General features: G+C 40.2%; 1 protein-coding gene across 1 annotated transcript in view; it reads left to right on the plus strand.

The window, feature by feature from the left end:
* Positions 1-3,575: 3,575 nt before the first annotated feature.
* Positions 3,576-19,096, plus strand: part of gabrb1 (gamma-aminobutyric acid type A receptor subunit beta1) — a 56,664-nt gene continuing 41,143 nt past the window's right edge. Inside the window, exons 1-3 of the mRNA XM_063909574.1 lie at positions 3,576-4,012; positions 4,088-4,179; positions 4,296-4,363. Of these exons, the coding sequence (XP_063765644.1) occupies positions 3,924-4,012; positions 4,088-4,179; positions 4,296-4,363 (249 nt within the window). The 5' untranslated portion in view covers positions 3,576-3,923. The remainder of the gene's footprint in view (positions 4,013-4,087; positions 4,180-4,295; positions 4,364-19,096) is intronic.

Consider the following 19,096-nt stretch of genomic DNA (forward strand, 5'->3'; position numbering starts at 1 on the left):
CCACCGACGCCAGTACCACCCGGCTTCCCGCAGAAGCCATCTCCTGCCTCTTCGGGGGTTCCGCAGACGCCAGTACCAACTGGGGTCCCGCAGACAAGAGCTCATGTCTCGTCGGGGGTCCCGCAGACAAGAGCTCATGTCTCGTCGGGGGTCCCGCCGACTGGTGCTCCTGTCTCCTCGGTGGCCCTGCCGTCGCCTGTTCCGATGGGGGTTCCGCCAACACCCGTTCCTCCTCCAGGTCCTCCGGAGCGGTCCCGCAGCCCTCCAGAGGGGTACCAACGCTGCCTACGCCGTCCTCGAGCATGGTCCTGTCGTCCTCCAGCCCGACCTCCAAAGGCATCCCGCCGTCCTCCAGAGGCGTCTCGCCGTATTCCAGCCCTTCCTCCAGAGGCGTCTCGCCGCCCTCCTGCCCGTCCTCCAGAGGCATCTCGCCGTCCTCCAGAGGCGTCTCGCCGTCCTCCAGAGGCATCTCATCGCCCTCCTGCCCAGCCCCCAATGTGTCCCCGTCGCGGCCTCCGCCCCCGTCTTTGGCCCCATCATCGTCGCCGGCCCTGTTTCCGCCCCTGTCTCTGCCCCCAGTGTTCCCTTGCCTACGCCCCTGTTTCTGGGGCCTCACGTCCTCTGCCTTGCTCCCGGACCGTTCCCCCAATCCTGACATCAGGAATTAGATATTTTAACCAAACGTATATCTAAATGACATATTTATTATCTTGTTTTAATATCACTGTAAGGGTTATTTTCAACCTGGTTACACAAGGTAACTGTGGCAACAGTGGTCGGATGGAAAACATGTCCAGAGAATTGAAAAGCTGTTTAACTGTCCTGAACTCTTTATACCACTGGATGGCACTGAAGCACAGACATCACTTAACAGCATTGTTACAGCCCAGCCGTGCCCATTATCTAACATAGCATGTAATATAAAACATGCTGAATTGAACCCTGACGTCCTCCTACATTTCTATTTCTTCAGCAAAACTGTTCACTAGCTATGCTAACAAGTTATCAGCTATTGTGTTCATTGACTGAATGACCACTTGTTTAAACAGCTAAGAAATCATATTGATAAAAGGTTGTAAATATTTGCTTGTTTGTTGTTTAGTTTCATTCTGTAATTGTGTAATATGCTATATTGAGCAATGCAATATGCTAATTTGCCCAGGTGTTGGTTTGGGGGTCTTGACACTTTGGCCCTTTTACTACAGAGAAGACCACTTTTTTTTATGTGACGCAAATGATGACAACCCCCTCATGTCTTATCATGACCCAATTGTGATCTGTTATGTAACAGATAGAAGAAAAAAATCCTGCAAACACCAAAACCTGTCCTCATGGTGTTTCTTGATATCGAGGAGAATACATATATTTATCGAGGTTTTAGACCTACACGCATTAACAGAAACTATGATAATGAACTGCTAGTCCTTTGTTATTCTGAATATTAAAATACCGAAAATATGTATCTAAAATATTAATACATGTGCTGGCTTCCAGAGTCGACAAACAGTTGGGTAAAAATTTAAGTCAGCATTTTAATGAATCCCAACCAGCTCTTGGCCAATTGTTTCATAATGTCAATGCCAAAGATAAAATGAAGGTTACCTCTGTGAAGCGTTGGTTGGCACAGAAGCCATCAGCATGACCCAAAACTGTAAGGCAAGAGCAGCTCCAAGATATTTATCTATAAACCCGCAGGTTTGAAACTCCACTGCATGATGTTGAGGCAGAATACTGAGGACAACGGGACGGGTTCCATTGTAGAACTGTCATTATTTGAAATTGTAAAGTTCTAGATCTTAGAATTTAACAATTAAGAATTGTAACATTCTATAATTGTAATATTTCATAATTCTATCATTGTAAAATGATAATCTTAACATTCTATAATTGTAACATTCGAATCCTTTAACTCAACATTCTAGACTTGTAACATTCTAGAGATGTAATCTTAAATCTATGTAACATTCTAGAGTTGTAATCTTAAATCTATGTAACATTCTAGAGTTGTAATCTTAAATCTATGTAACATTCTAGATTCTAGATTTAAAAGATGTTCACATTCTAAAAGTCTTATCTTAACTTTGTTGAATTTTAACAATTTAAAATTGCATTAACCTCATAATTGTTACACTCTCGAATATTAATCTTAACTCTAGAATTCGAACATTCTGGATTTGCAACATTCTAGAATTCAAGAATTGTGACATTCTAAAAGCAGAACATATCAGAGTTGTGAGATTTTAGAGCAATAATCTAAACATTTTAGAATTGTAATATTAGAGAAATGTACCAAATGTATTTCTTTCTTATATTTTGCCATGATCCTGAAGAATTAATTCTAAGTTTTCTCTCTCTGTTTCATATCAGTTTTTTCCCCCTGTTCTATTGTCTTTCCTGGCCTGGTTAGGTCCAGCTGTTCCCCATCAGCTCTGCACACCTGACCTTTATTCCCTCATTAGTTCTCCTTGTATTTTAGGTATTGTCTTCAGATCCTTGCATGGCATTGCCATGTTTGGGAAGTTCTGTTCTTGTTTGCCCTGCATTGCCTTGCCTGGATCTAGCATTTAAGTGAAATTATAAATACTTTACGTACTCTATTGTGAGTAAAAGTCCTGAATTCTAAATGGTACTAAGTACAACTACAGAAGAACTATCAGCAAAATGTACTTGAATATCAAAAATAAGTGCTCATTTTGCGCAGTGGCTCATTTCAAAGTATTATCATGTTATATAACATAATATGTTCTGTTTGTTATTGAAGTACGGCATTTGTTTCACATTATATCAACACAACATGTTTATGCAGTAATTAAACAGGCTCTATTCTGCTTTTTAGGGGTTGTCCCTTTCCTGGAGTGTGTTCTATAGGTTTTTGTGCATGTAAATGGTCTTCAAAGGCTAAAATAATCCCTGCCTGAAATGCCTCCATTGGACCCCTTTATTTACTTCCTCAATATAGTGACATCACTATAATTACTCATTATGCACAGTGTCTCTTTTCAGAGTATAACCTATATATACAAATACATTATTCTGTTTATTATCACTTTAAAATGCATGTGATTGAATGTTTGTCAATGTTTAACCAATTTTACTTTTCAAAATACTGGGTACTTTAGGAGTACAGTAATGTTTAACGTCATATCTGCACATCATGGGGTTTTATTTGTAAAAAAAAGTAGTAAGTTACTGTGTAAAATATAGTGCAGTAAACAGATGTTGTGGAGTAGAAGTATAAAGTAGCATAACATAAAAACACTAAAGTAAAAATAATGACAAGATTGTATAAGTACAAGTAAATGACTGCTTATATGCAGGATTCTATATTCCCTTCAGCCCTGCAGCCGGAACAGAATCCATTTCAGCCTCCATGCAGCGTGTCTTATCTCCTCTCCCATCACTTAGCCGTGCGTTGCTTTTTTTAATGCATTTTCTGGGATTTAAAACAATTAATTAAGTTGGTGTGCAGCCCGTGACGCCAACTGAACGGGATGCGCTTCCTGGCGCAGCTCCTCAGACGTGCTTGTGTTACATGACGCCTCTCTCCAGTACCCCCTCCCTCTCGCCCTCTCTCTCTTTTTCCCCCGGCTTACTAAAGGTGACCGTGCAGCCGCTCACTGCTGCTCATTATTTAACGTCTTCGAAGTGAGCGGCAGCCGGGAGACGCGCATGCGGCAGATCAGCTGTGCGTGCTGCAGGACGCTGAACGCGGGGAGAATCCATGTGCCGCCTCATGCACCAACCTCAACTCCTCAAGTGAACTACCTATAGGCTGTTTTTTTATTCTTTCTTTTTTTATCCTGGCTACATTTTCTCACGCCAATGACGCGTGGATGTGGATAAACCGCCGCGCATGCGTTGCTGTTGGAATCTTGCAGCCTAAGTTGCGTCCCTGAGGTGTTTGTGTGAAAGTGTTTGGCAGGATGTGGACCGCTGTGGTGCGCGGGGTTTGGGGCTGGGGGGTCTGCTGCTGCTTTTCGCTGCTGGTGACAGTAGTGAGCGGGGCGCAGAGGTGAGATCTGATCCAACAATCATAATGCCTTTTATTTCATTAGATAGAAAATTAAAATGAGCTTTCTGTCCTCAGTGCAAACGAGCCCAGCAACATGTCCTATGTTAAAGCCACCGTGGACAAGCTGCTGAAGGGCTATGACATCCGTCTGCGGCCTGATTTTGGAGGTAAGAGTCCCCCCCCCCACACACACACACACCACCACCACTGTGTGGGCTCCCGTGCAGACATGATATGCTGCAGCGTTTTCCCGTGGTGCTCACTCCTCTGCTCTCTCCAACAGGCGCCCCTGTGGATGTCGGCATGAGCATAGACATCGCCAGCATTGACATGGTGTCTGAAGTCAACATGGTAAGTTTGCTGCTGCCACATCCTCTGCAGTGAGGCACAGTTTCTATCAGAGAGAGAGGGAGGGAGGAGGGGAGACCGGCTCGGCTCTGAGCTTGGTGCAGCGCCGCTCCTGGAGGAAACTAAAAAAGAAAAAGAGCCCCCCTCCCTCCTTTTTTTCCAGCACCATGGAGAGAGCCGCAATGTGTCAAAGCCAATCCGTATGCCTCAAGTAGTACACAGAGAGAAAGGAGATGAGGGAGAGAGTGGGAGCAGTGTGCTTTGCCAATACTGTGGTTTTTTATATGTTAATGCAAATAAAGCTTTTGTGAATTTAGATTTGGTTGATGATATCCATCAGTTCAGCGCTTTTCCTAGATTTTAAATGACATATTATTAATATAAGACATTTACTGCCTTGTACAATGTGGTTTGGCAATGCTGTGTTTTCGATATGCCAATAAAGCTAATTTAAATTTGAGAGACAGAGAGGAGCTGTTCAGGGATTCCATCTGCAGCTGTGTGAGCCCGTTGTCAGAGCAGCTAGTGGTGGTAGGTGTGTGGGGGCCAGACAGAATAAGACGTCTGTGTGCATGCTTTGGCCGTTTTGGGGCCTTAGTGCAGTTATTACATAACGGCTGTCAGTGAGTCAACGGGAGGAAGAAGCCATTCGGAGCGCCTGCAGAATATGATTTGACCACTTAATGCAATGCAGCGCTGCCAAGGTGAATACAAAGCATCTGTGTGTTGTAGCAGTGAGACAGAGTGTCTGCAGGAGGGATTCATAAACTGATCATGTACATTTCAACCGCTGTTGCTAAGCAAACTGTCATATCTTTGTTTGTTGTTTTAATTTCCTGTTTAAGGCAATATATTACTAACAAGGGCTAATTAATTTCCTCAATCATCTGGGCACTGAAAACACCAATACTTTTCTTTACTTGCTATTCTGTATTCAGTGCATACATGCATCCCAATGCTATGGATGGCAAAATGATCAATGAATACCTGAATATTACACTCAAAATGGTCAAAAAACTGAGTGAAACACTTGACACTTCTCCCAATTAAGGACTGCCATCTGCCATCTTGGCTTTGAACGTAAGTGGCGCAACTAGTGGCGATTGAACTTGGACCGGTTAACGAAGCACTACAAATACAAGTTATACAAGCATTTCTGTTCTCTTTTATTAAATGTACCACAATACTGGTTTTGAAAAGCCACCGTTAATTGTTACTGGGTTAATCAGTCTGTAATGAATTGCTGCTGTGAATGCTAATGTTGCCATCTAGCTAACAGTGGCAATCATCACGTCTGTTGAGGGCACAGCAGCAGTGTTCAATTTTAGAACATTACACAGTAAAAATTCACACCCAGAAAAAGTGTTCACAGTGTATTAAGTTGTACTAAGTATCCAAATTGAGACACAGTGCAATTGTTGTGTAGCATAGTTTTAAAGACTTCACAATGGTGTTCACTGTGTTTGTTGTTGTCCTCCTTGTTTTTATCTAATGTCACATCTGTTTGACCAATCAGGATTGATGGTTCTATCCATTAAAAGTATCTCGCTAAGATTTAGTCCGGAGCAGTGCCCAAAACAAGCTAGGTTAGCCGTAGCATCGGTATATGAGGAATCTTAAAGTCTATAAATCTTCCTTCTCTTTGTCTCAAAGGCAAGCAGAGATCTGTATGATGAGATGCTCAGTGGTGGTTCACTCTTTGGGTTAATAATGTTTAGTCATTGTGAGTCTAGGTGAAGAATATCGGATTGGAATCATTTTGAAGCTTGACTAGCTTAATTGGACTGTGTTATCCAGTTCTGTTTATTGGTCACTGATTGGACCATAGGGCCTTATCTGACTATGCATCTCAATGAAATCTGGGACAGGGGAGGGGGGGCTTGTTACTGCTCCGTTTAATAGAAACTCTTGGCACAAGATGCCACTTGAGCAGGAGCCAAGCTAAACTAAAAGCCTGAATGATCTTATAACATACAGAAAGTATTGATATGTTTACACTTCCAGCAGAGAGAGAGGGACGTTAGAATTCATTTGGAGTTGTGTTTATTACATTACAAGTGATAAATGAAGGTAATGTTGATTTGCCTTCTGCGTGATTCATTTGGAGACAGATGAAGGCCTGTGGGCAGAAACTCTCAAAACTACATTAACATTTTACAGTTTTAGTGATAAATTAAGTAATCGGAAATATGTAAAACTCTTGTCAACCACACTTTTTTTATTATGTATGCCTTCTTGTGATTTTGTAATGACACAATGGTTGGGTAAAGGCTAAGAAAATCTAGGTTAAACACCGAATACAAGTTGGGATTTATTCACTTATTTAAAGACTCTCCTCAAAACCAATAACATTATATCGCTTCCTATCCTGTGTTGTGATCCGTTTTTATAAGAAAAATAATCTATTTTGCTTTTTGAGTATGATGTATTTTTATGCATCGTCCTTGTACGATTAAGACATCTTTTCCACAACGTTGCTTAAATTGCAGTTTTAGTTTTCCTCAGAGTACACAGACATTACTTCTGGCATCCCACAGGGCTCTATTTCCGGTCTTCAAGACTTTTTCTCCTCAAAGTACTTGCACTTGGCAATGTTGTCAGAAATATATAAAGTGGTTTCTTAGCAGATGAAACCCAATCTTTGTATCCTTGGATATTTTTGAGAGGTAAGTTAAATGGCATGACATAGCATATAGCACATATAGCATGGGCTGAACAATCTATTATCTGCTTTGGCATTGGGATTAGACTCAGTGGCAGCTGCCCATCCATAACAGATGATATCCAGAACCTCCCCTACGTTTTGCTGTCTTTCCTCAACAGCGGCTCTCATAAAAGTAATTTTAGCTATCTGTTACTGACAGCAGAGTGAGCTTTTGTGATGTCCCCAGGGCGGCCTGCAGAGATGGAGGACCAAACTTATCTTAGCCCAAATGAAAACTGTCAGTGGATGCCAAAAGTAAACGTGTTGCTACAGCTGGCCACACTGAACACTGCCAGGAAATGAGGTCATAGTCATGTCTGCTTTATGACTGACACATAGACACAATGGGGAAATAGATGAGCGGCTGCTTTAATTGAGGATTTTAAGTCTAAGATCATGTTTTGGATGTAATAGGGGGATACAGAGGGGTAAAGATGAAATGGTCCCCATGTTGAATTGAACCCAGGTCCACTGCAGCAGGTAATGATCCACATTCTAGGATTTCAATTGGTTTAGCACTTTACACTGTGGACTCAATGCCAATTGTAATGGTTTTTATTCCCTACTTCAGAAAGGAAACAGGCGTATAACTCACCATAGGAAAAATATCTACAGACAAACCAAAACAGGATTATATGCTCAAATAGATAAAATAGTGTCAAATGTATTAAAGCCCAAATGTCCAAAATGGTTTATCAGGGATAATAGCATTAGGGAAGAGTCCCTAAACTGTGAGCATTCTAGGGACCACTGGGCCTGCTCCACCAGTGGCTCGAATTGAAAGCAGCTCGTTACTCCCCCAACGGTGAAGGAAAATGTAAAAGGATGCTGAAAGCAGCGGTCATCACATGGTCAGGAGCTTTTCCTCGAGCTGAGCCTCAAAAAATGTTTTCCCCCGCCGGACTAATGCTGTCTTCTTGCCAAAAACCTCCCCCCACTTAAACACAATCCCATCTTTATTTTCCTGAAGACACAGCCCCTGTCATCCTGAATTAACTTCTGGATCCACTGCCCTCTCTCTCAACCTCTATTAAAACAATTAAGGCATACAGTATGTGGCGTAAGATGACATAACCCATCACAAGTCTGAGTGCAGATTATTAACCTCCTTCTGAACTTTAAAAAAAACTGTTTTTATATCTTCTGATTCTCTCTTTAAAAAATATTGGATCCATTCCAACAGAGGTTTGCTTTACAGTACCTTCAATGCAATTACCCATACAGCACTACATCACCATACTGTTCTACCCTCTAGGTCCGTTCTCTCAATAAAACCCCTATCAGATCATACTAATTTTTCTGTTTCTACTATTAGCCTAAACATCCCACTCCCTGACTCAAGGACATATTAGTCATTATCACTGAATGTCGTCCTATAGTAAAGCTATAGTAAAGCTATAATAAAGCTAGAAATGCAAATGGCGTAGTTAGTCATGACAAATTACTGTCATACTGCATTAAATACTGTGCAGGGAAGTATAAGCCACAGAAATTGAGAATGGCATTGAAAATTAGGAATGTAACGTATCTTTTTTTATCGCTGCACAGTTTCTCTTTCAGGCCGGTACAGAAAAACAATAGCCTTTTTTTCAGAAACTGTGGGTTTTACTATTGTAATGCTCTTGTTTGGATTACCTTGAGAAGCTGTTGGTCGTCTACGTCGGACTCGGCTCTGTTTGTCCCTCAACCATGTGCGGCACATTGGGATACTTTCTCCGTCTAAAATGAGCTACATAAATAAAGACTGATAGATTGAAAATACAAAGCAGACAGATGATATGACATAATATATTTCTGTTGGGCCACAGGCCTGAAAGTGTTTCCCCCCAGCCCAGACATAACAATGATTCATAATGCAGGTTGTCATATTGATAAGCCCTGTGATGGACTGGCCACTTGTCCAGGGTAACCCGCCTCTTGCTCAAGGTCAGCTGCAATCAGTTTTAACCACTAATGGGAGACTGAACAGAACAAAATAAGAGTAAAACACCCAGGATGCAAGCCAAAGTTACCAACCAAGACCAAAGGTACCAAATCTGTGTAGTTGAAAATGTGTATAACATGGTGTATATGTGATGCAAGTGTTGATCTGTTCTTAATCTATCACACTGTGCCTTTTGATCGAACAAGGACATTGTTTCCGAGCACGGAGAGAGCAGAGTTTGTGAATGAAAAGTTTCTGCAAAAACGATTAGAGAGGTTAAATGTCAATTTCAAGATTCCCTGCATGCAGCTCTCCATATGAAGCTGGCTGAGCCGGTTTGTAGCAGCGAACAATGCCAGAAGGTAATGGTGCTAACAGGGCTAGCAGTCCAAACAACGACAGTTTGACTCACAGATCTAACTGTCATGACTCCACTATCTTTACAAAACAAACAGTTATTTGTTGCTATATAAATGTGGTGAATGGCATAAAGATATAGCCTTGAATTTGATTTGGTTGTTATCACAAAATAGAATTTGGTCATACCCTGTCCCTATTTCACAGCTCTTTACCTCCATTTTATTTCTTCTTGTATTTCTGAAAGTTATAAAAATTGTAGTAAACAACTAAAGCCTAAAGTTACTCTGTAGCCCTCAGACTGCATGTTTATGTAATTTCACAATATGAAATGTGGTAATAAATGGTTTATCCCCTTAGTTGAATGAGTATGCTCTGTAAAGTTCATGATAATCTGCCTATCCATTTGTAATATAAAGTAAAATGTTTTAGCCTTGGGGTAGAATAAGAGGAAAGTGTTATGGAAAGGGTTCATCATCTGGAAGCATGAGTGACCTCATTATATCAGCCATAATATAAAGCCATGATAGCCAAGGTCCGGAGTGCAAGTACAAATTGTGGCAAGAGAAATGATTGTGGCTTTAAAAATAGATGATACATCCTCTGAAGACCCTGAATGACCACAGCAAATTTAATTACAATACTGTCATTTATTTTATCTTGTACAGAGTGGGAGAATAATTCAGTGTGGCACTATATCAATCTTATAATAATACTTAGGATTCATCGTCTGGAGACCATGAATATCCATAACAGATCTATCTATCCGGCAGTGTAACTTCTTTGGACACCAGTGTTTCCTTATTCCTGTGCATGTTAGCCTTCTTCTTGTTGTGTATGGACATAGAGCCAGGTGGAAGAAGTGACCTGCTTCAGCTCCCCCTGAGGACATTTCTCATGTCTCAACGTGACAAATCAAGTGACCTTGTCCCTGACATTGACGTGAAGCCAGCAGACAGCGCCTGTATGCCTGTGAAGTTTTACTTTACTTGGCAGTTAGTGAACAGATTACAGGGAGATTTCAGATCATTGTCAGGCCCGTCCTGGCCTTAGTCATCAGACATGCTGTGCTGTCAGGAGCAGAGCAGCCGGTGAGTTAAAGGGACAGTGATGCGACATGAGGTTTTTATGCTCGCTCGCTGAGGTCCGGCTCCTTCTCTCAGCATGCTAACTGATCAGCTGTGGCATCGTTTCTGTCTGATGATGCACGGAATGTATCTCTAGCATTCATGTCCAGAGATGCATTGTTATTGTTTACTGTGGATCTCAAACCCAGACTATCCCAGCATTCACTACAAACACAAGAGGTTCTGTGCTCTGTAGGGACATGGCTTATCACAATCAGAATGTTTTTATTGCATAGAATAAGAGTAGATTTGCACATACAAGGGCTTTGTTTGTAAATGTGTAGTTCATGAGCTGCACAAAGCCTTCAAATTCTTTACCATCCGACTGTACGCACTTTCAGGGTTTTCCCTGGCCCCGGCCGTGGCGCAACTGGCTGGGGCACCTGCACTGTACACCGGCGACCCGGGTTCGATTCCCACCCGTGGTCTTTTACAGATCCCACCCGACTCTCTCTCCCACTTTCCTGTCACTCTCCAATGTCCTATCCGATTAAAGGTAAAAAGCCCCCCAAAAATATTTTTTTTAAAACAGAGGGTTTTCCCTTTCCTATAGTGGGTTATATCTGAAATTCCTCCGTTAGACTAGTTGTTTACTTCCAGAACATAGTGACATCACTATGTAACATTCATGCTTCAATTGGCTAGTGGTACAACATATTGTACATGATAGGCTAAGAGGGGGTGTTTTTCCGACACATCTCTAAGTGGTTGACCAATCACAACAGAGCCGGCCAGCTAACCAATCAGAGCAGACTGGGCTCTGGTTTCAGACAGAGGGTGAAAAGAGGTGCTGCAGCACAGGCAGTATGAGAAAAATAAAGAGCTTTTTGAACATTAAAGCATGGAGACATGTCCCAGTAGAGACACTAAATACTAATATGAACCTGAAAATGAGCAGAATAAGACCTCTCTAGGTCACTTTTCTAGAAAAAACAAAAACAAGAAAACTCTCATCAGTACTTTTATAGATTGAAAAATCCATTTACACTTCCTTAGCTGTGGCTATGGGTCAATTATCGTCCAATAAGACGGTTGATGATTCGATCCACAGCCCCAGCTATTGTATTCTATGGCAAGATCTTCAACCAAAAAATGCTCCTGATGGCCAACAGGATGTGAGTTTGTGAATGTTTGTCTTCCTTTGTATGACAACCTCCTCCTCCTCTGTATGAATGTGTGTGAATGCTGACTTGTGTAAAAGCGCTTTGAGGGTTCACAAAGACTGGAAAAGAGGTATAAAAATGAATGTCTATTTACCATTCACCATCTTCATCTCATCATTATAATTCACACATACTTTCCCTCCTTTCCCTTCTTCACACCGGCTCTGTATCCGCCTCCTTATTCCTTCCCTGCTCCCAGAGTTCCTCCCCTGCAAACCAACCCTCCTGCCTTACCTCCGCATTCCCCACACCTGACCGCCTCCGCCCATCCTCCATCTGAACCTCATCCCCTCATCACATGTGGTTAGTAGTTTATTTTGATATAATGTATGTATTGTATACGTTTGATGTTTCTATAGAAAAATAGCACTCCCACAAAATGATTTCCCAAGATATATGTGACTAATCCTCGCTGTTGTTTCAGAACAGCACTGATGGTTGTGTGTAGGGTATGTATGTGAGTAGGTGTTGTAAGGATGTGTACCGCTTTAGATTTGCACTGAACAAAACTGAAATGTTGACTTTCATTAAATGTATATTGTCAACAGATTTCACATTACTGTATTAGGTCAGTTGAAAGTAATAATATTAAATTGGACCTATTAATTGTATTTAAACTTGATATTATTGCTTATGTTTAGCTCTTCTCAAGGCAGGCTCTCACAATGCGCCCTTCCTTCCTACAACCAAAAAGCACTTTAGTCTCCTAGAATGAACAAACACAATATAATTAGACTTGTCTACCATGAGACTGGAGTTCAACAAGAGAGACAAAGAGCTGAATTTAGTGCGCAGTCCCACAGTATACGACAGCTCCATGTCTTGACAGCTCCATCTGTAAAACATCGTCCTGGGTGAACAGTGGGATGTTTGAGACGGTTGCTTTAGTAGCGGGAGTCGTAAATAGAGACACAGAAACGAACATCTTGTTAACAACAATTCCGGCCTTCACTACTCGGTTCATTTATCCACGCTATCAACACACATAACCACCCCGCTGTTCATCCAGGCGGCAGATTTCATGCTGCCATGGCCCACTACCTCCCCCACAGCCAGGCTGCACTCCTTCACAGAACATGGGAAACCCGAGAACACTGTGAAGCCGTGCTTCTGACTTCAACGCGTGACATAACAGAACATGCTGCTGGTGGTGTCACCCAAACACACCCCCTGAACCCTTACAAAAACACAACAACAATGAAACAGACAATTTGTACCACCACACACGTAATTAACAACAATAAAGATTAAGTAGAAAATGGGTTGGCAATTAATTCACAAACCACTCCGTTCACAGAGACATTTGTTTTCCACGTGTTTTTGGTTAGATGTCTGAAATAGGGTCTGTGGTTAACCCAAGCTAAGATATTTTCACGTTTTTTTCTCACATTAATTATGTCAGGAAATACCCCACTGGTAAATCTCAGAAGCTTATATGTTTCTTCAAAACTGAAGTTGTTAACAAGTGCTTACATGTCTCCTAAACTCCACAAAACCCAAGACAAGTCCCAGGTTTAGCTTATCAGTGGTGATGTGGTACAATTAAAGCATAAGGTTAGATTTTGGTGATTGAGTTTATGCTTGAAAAAAATCATAATTGAGATGTTCATATGTGGAGATAATTCTGCTAAATTAAACATGAAGTATCATGTTTCCAAGGATATTATTTTCTTAAATATTCTAAAACCCCATTTCCATTAACCGGTCTTTAAACAATGCCAGAGTACATACTTTGTTCCTTTTAGTTTTTACTTCCTGTCTGCCTTCTTCTGCTGTTCCCTTAGGTTTTACTTCCTTTCTAGCTTTTTCTGCTGATTTCTCTTTCATCCATGCTCTGTATTTTCACGTCTTTCCTTCTGTTTTGACAATTTTCTTGTCCTTGTTCTCTTTCTTTTCTTTACTGGGGACGGTTAAGCCATCATGAATCAAAAGTATTGCGTTCTCCAGAAATATAAGAAAATTCTAAAAGTTTTCCTCAGTGTTTTTCTGATGGATAGACTGAAAAACAATTGTGATTTTTAAATGTTTTATTGGTTGAAATGACTGCAATCGAGTAATCATCTAAGCCTTGTAAAAATGTGCCTTAATGACACTTCTTCTGATAGAGAACACCGTCCCCGAGGCTAGAAGAAGCTTGCTGCTGCCGAAATCAATCGATAGCTTCAGCACACAAGCAATAAGCTACTCATCAGCTGTTAATGAAAATGCACACATTGCCTGTAGTCTCATCAACATCTATTGGTGCAATACACAGGCAGCCAACTAACACAATTACAAAGTAGCAATGGGTCTGACAGTTGTGTAAATTAGTGGTAATTAGTTTAATCAATCTTTATAACTGCTGGTTGCTAGCTTGTGAATGCTTGAGAGTGGTTTTCCATCAGTCCTGGTACCATTTTGTACAGTCTTTTTGCATTATTCTAACTAGAATGTTCCACATTAGAACAGGTACGTGCAGTAAATAGAGGCCTCTAATTCAATAAGTAAGGGATAATGTCTGTTCTCATTTTCTTTTTCATTACCCTGTTTTAAAACAATGCCAGGATCCATGCTGTGTTAATGGTATTGTTTACTTCCTGTCTGTCTGCTTCTGCTGTTCCTGTTAGTTTTTACTTCCTGTCTGTCTGCTTCTGCTGTTCCTGTTAGTTTTTACTTCCTGTCTGTCTGCTTCTGCTGTTCCTGTTAGTTTTTACTTCCTGTCTGTCTGCTTCTGCTGTTCCTGTTAGTTTTTACTTCCTGTCGGTCTTGGTGTTTGTTTTCCGTTATATTTACCCAAATTCTTTCTGTTGATTGATATGACTGTTGATCTCTTGATTCTCCTTAGCAACGGTCTGTTTTCCTTTGCAACGGTTTGTTAGCGAGAATTAACAACCTCTGAAATGCCCAAATTGACCAATCAGAATAGAGCATTCAACTTAGCCTTGTAATATCTGCTTGTACCTTGAGCATGCACATGGTATTTTCAGACTATAAGGAGACGTACAAAAACGAATAGAGACAGTAATGTAATGGTTCATCATTAAACGCTTGGTACACACATATTATGAAAATTCTACCTCACTCCCCCTTAGTGGTCACATTTATCCGTCTCTAAATCGGCCTCCACCCCATACAATGCAGTAGAATAGAATTGTATTTGTGATATTTGCAGAATATCAACCTGAGTTTTCCCTTGTTTACCTTTTATTTGGTGGTCGGTGTCGTTACTTGTCCTTGTGTTCATTAATGCCTTGACTTCCATTATACCTGCATGAAGTGTGTGCTGTGGTTGGCATGGAAACAAGGGGAGGGAGCATGCTGGTTGGTTTGGAACAGTGAATGGCCTGATTGGTAGCACACAGCAGAGTTTCAGCATGTGTGTTCTTGTGAAATATCAAGCCAGCTGTCATTATTTGTGTGATTATGAAGTTAACACTGGAAATCTGTTCATCCCTTATGATGCAGTAATCCTAATTAAAAAAGAATCATATGACATTATAATGGAAACAACTTTCTGATAAAACAGATGAACAACGTCCACATTTTAATCGATATCAGAGTTTACTATAGTACTGTATTTTCATTATATGTAAATATCTATTGTACTTTTGATAGACGTGGACACTGTTGAATAACCTAAGCCGCAATCATAATTTAATAAACATACTACTATAAGGTTGTCGAAAAGAGGCCCTTGTTCATTTTATTTGGCTAATTCAGCAGTTTGTAAGGATTTGGTACCCCAAACAGTTACATTGTTAGCTAGCTAGCGGCGATTGCCACTTCTAGTAAGGGCACAGCAGCCGTGTGTGATTTTTTAAAAAGATTACTTTTACATAGTCAAAAGGTCCTTTTGTTCAGCCTTACAATCTTATCGGGCAGTAAATGCCTTAGTTCCCGCCGTTTAGGGCCATAAACTCACAAAACCTCCAAATCTCAAAACCAAGCAACATCTCTTTGTTTCATTGGATTTGGATTTGTCAGATTCAAGTAATTAAAATGCTTCAAATATTTGTTTTTGTAATATTACAATGTCTAGAACATGTGCATAATTACTTATTGTGGAATACATTCATCACATTTTATTTTGATTTATTTAATTTTACATTTCAATTTTACAAAATCTCCCTAAAAACTTACAAAAATGTGAAAACTTTCATTTTTGCACCAGAGGTTTCCTACAACAACATCAGAAAGGTAAAAAAAAAAAAAAATTCTAATGTTTTTCTATATTTGGGCTTTACAGGGTTAACAGTCTAGGGGTCTACTCCCCATTTAGGAGTATTTAGTTTGGCCTTTTAACTTCTCTGAATTACACTGGTGAGCCTGTCAAGACACATAGAGCCATTAGACAGGTTAACAGAGCTCCACTTGATCAAGTGTTCAGAGGTGGCATCTCTGAAATGAGAGATGAAGAGCAGGGCTGTCACATTTTCTCAGGTTTTTTGACATCTTATGAAATCACATTTTTTCTAGCTTGATCAGATTTGATTGCCTGGTTGCGCATGCAGCCTTGGTCCTCAGGTTTCCCGCACCTTGCCAAGTTGTTTTTGAAGCAATGCATCTCGGTGGGATCACACCTAAACGATTAGCTATAAGAGGCTAAAAAGCTATGTAGAACTGAAAGGAAGTGGGAAGTACTTTGTTAATTTTTTTATTTTGTTTATTATTTATTTTTAAAGACTCTTTTACAAGTAAATGTCCTGCATTCTAGCTAAAAGAACAAAAGTATTATCAAACTATATTTAAATTACCAAAAGTAAAAATACATGTTTCAGAGTCATATGCAGTACATTTCTGGATTGTGATTATTAATGTTCATCAAAGCTGGTAAAGTTGGAGCTAATTTGTATTACTTGTAAACTGCTGGGTCATTTAACTTATAATACTATTTCAATGTTAATTTATTAGTTGATTATATTTTGTATTAGCTAATAATCTCAATCTGTAAAATAACTAAAGTCGTCAGATGAATCTAGTGGAGTAAAAAGTAGCGTAAAATGGAAAAACATAGATTAAGTACCTCAAAATTGTACTTGTACAATACCTGAGTAAATGTACTTTGTAACATTTCACCACCCGTCACCAGTGGGCAATTTTGCATTATACAAATTCATTTGATTGTTTGAAGGCAAATAACCTGCATGTTTCTGCAGCATTATATGAAATCAAATGGTCAAATGCAGCAGTACTGTGTGCAGTCTCAGTTTTTATCAGATCACAAAATGAGGTACGCTGCAGAAATACTGCACTGTTACACCACCAACCAACCCACCCCCTTTCTTATGATGTATTTCGAGCTGCACCCAGAGATGACTGGGAAGGGAAGAATTAGGTCAGGCAGGAGCATACTGCAGTGGGGTTAGCATGGCTTAGGTGCCCATGTTCTGCAGAAAAAATACAGACTAGATGGAGAAATAAAGAGTAAGTAGTAAAGCAGCACGGAAGAGATCGCCTCTCATCCACACAGGCTGTTAGAGGGATGACGGAAAACAAACCAAGGGCATTGCTGACCCTGTTCTCCTGTGTGCCTGGAATGCAGTTGGGTGCAGTGCAGCAGTACAGCTCTTCTCTCTGTGGTTTAGCACAGCTCATATACATAACGGTATTCAGCTCATGTAAAGCCATTGCTCTACCGCAGAAAGACAGCGTTGATGGCAAAGCAGAAGCTGAGGCGAACTTCTGTTTCTAATAACAGCCTTCTTCCCCAACACTACTGTAAAACCCATCCACTCCTTCCTATTCTGTGTTTCCAGCTTCATGAGGCAGCACTTCTTTCCCACTGCTGACTCATGAGACGTGATGTCATCTCCACTTTATTATCAGCTGCTTACAGGTCCTGTGGCGGGCTAAATGGCTAATCCGTCTGTTTTATTACTCAACGCTCTACTGCTGTAAACAGAGGGGGGCGCGCTGGGTATTTGGTCTTCTGTTACTGTAAACAGATATTAGATCTAGAGCCCTGACACAGCTTTTGTGACAGGAGACATTTTTTCTATTATTGAATCTCACAGGGGATATTTACTATGCCTCGTAAACATAAATGTCACAGTCTCAAAAATAAATAAAATAAGCAGTTGAGTTGATTTTTTAAAAATGTCACTGCTGGTATGGAAAACGGATTAACGACAAATCAGCCCTGTACTAGCAAGGAATCTTGACATTCCAAGCTAACTGTTAGTTAAAACGGCAATTGGGCATTCTGGTCAGTATTTTAGAATTTCTTACTTCACTATTGTTTAAAAAAGATCCAACTGGTTGTAATGACCAATAGCCGGTTCTCACAGTATTTTTGGTAAATTTGAGGCAAAACTGAAAATAGCGACCCTGTGTTGGGATTAGGGTTGGGAACCGAAACTCGGTTCCAAATGAGAACCTAATACAAAATGCTGGGTACCGGGTACCCATAAAAAAATATATAATTGTGGTTCTGCTTAACGGTTCTTAAACGCGGTAACCCGTTAGTATTACAAAGAAAGGCTACATATATGCACGGACCTAGGCTATCTGACAGGACCTGTATACTTAACGTGACTACGTCATTGGGATAATATCTTGACATTACAAGCTAGCTGCTAGCTTAGATGGCAATTTAGCAATGTGGTCAGTATTTAAGTATTTCTCACTTGACTATTATTTTTTAAAAACACTTCGATATTTGTTGACCAAAAAGCCTGTTCTCACATTATTTTGTCAAATTTCAGACCAAACTGAAAGATCAACCCTGTGTAAGTGGATAGTATCTTGACATTGCAAGCTATCTGCTAGCTTAGATGGCAATCTGGCAAGTGGTTGGGGTCCGTATTTAATTATTTGTTACTTGGCCATTGCTTTGAAAATAGTTAACTTGGTGTGATGTCAGAATAGCCTGTTCTCATGATATTCTGACAAATTTCAGACAAAACTGAAAAGGACAACCCTGTGTACGGGTTTAGCATCTTGACATTGCACGCTAGCTGCTAGCTTAGATGGCAATTTAACACTGATTTGATGAACAAATAGCCTTAAGTTATTTTGTCAAAGTGTGATGGAAACGTATTGAGTGGTATGCTAACTGAGTTACAAGTGTTGCTTCATGACATCTTCTGTCTCTTTTGATAATCATTGTTATTTTTTGAAGGTCAGGTATTCAAGATAAATGTGACTGAATATTAGAAATGGTATTAAGTGTTTACATGGTATTTTAAAAAGTGTTCATCTCTCCTGTCCTTGTCCCTGTTCATCTAAGGAGAAGACAATTTTGGATACTCCAAGATTAAAAAAATTATATATATATATAATTTTTTGTTATTTTGAAGGAATGATCGAGTTATTGTCTTCTATTTCAATTGGTGTGCTTAATAAATTAGCCAATCGGTCATCACTTGTTTGAAAAACCTGTAACTGTACTCCAAAGCTGTCAGATTGTCCAATGTTTTAAAGCTACTGCTATTGACAAATCAAGTTCATTCGTAATTTTAATAAATGTTCTAAAAGTAAGAA

Source organism: Eleginops maclovinus, chromosome 19, assembly GCF_036324505.1.
Source record: "Eleginops maclovinus isolate JMC-PN-2008 ecotype Puerto Natales chromosome 19, JC_Emac_rtc_rv5, whole genome shotgun sequence".
Taxonomy (NCBI): Eukaryota; Metazoa; Chordata; class Actinopteri; order Perciformes; family Eleginopidae; genus Eleginops; species Eleginops maclovinus.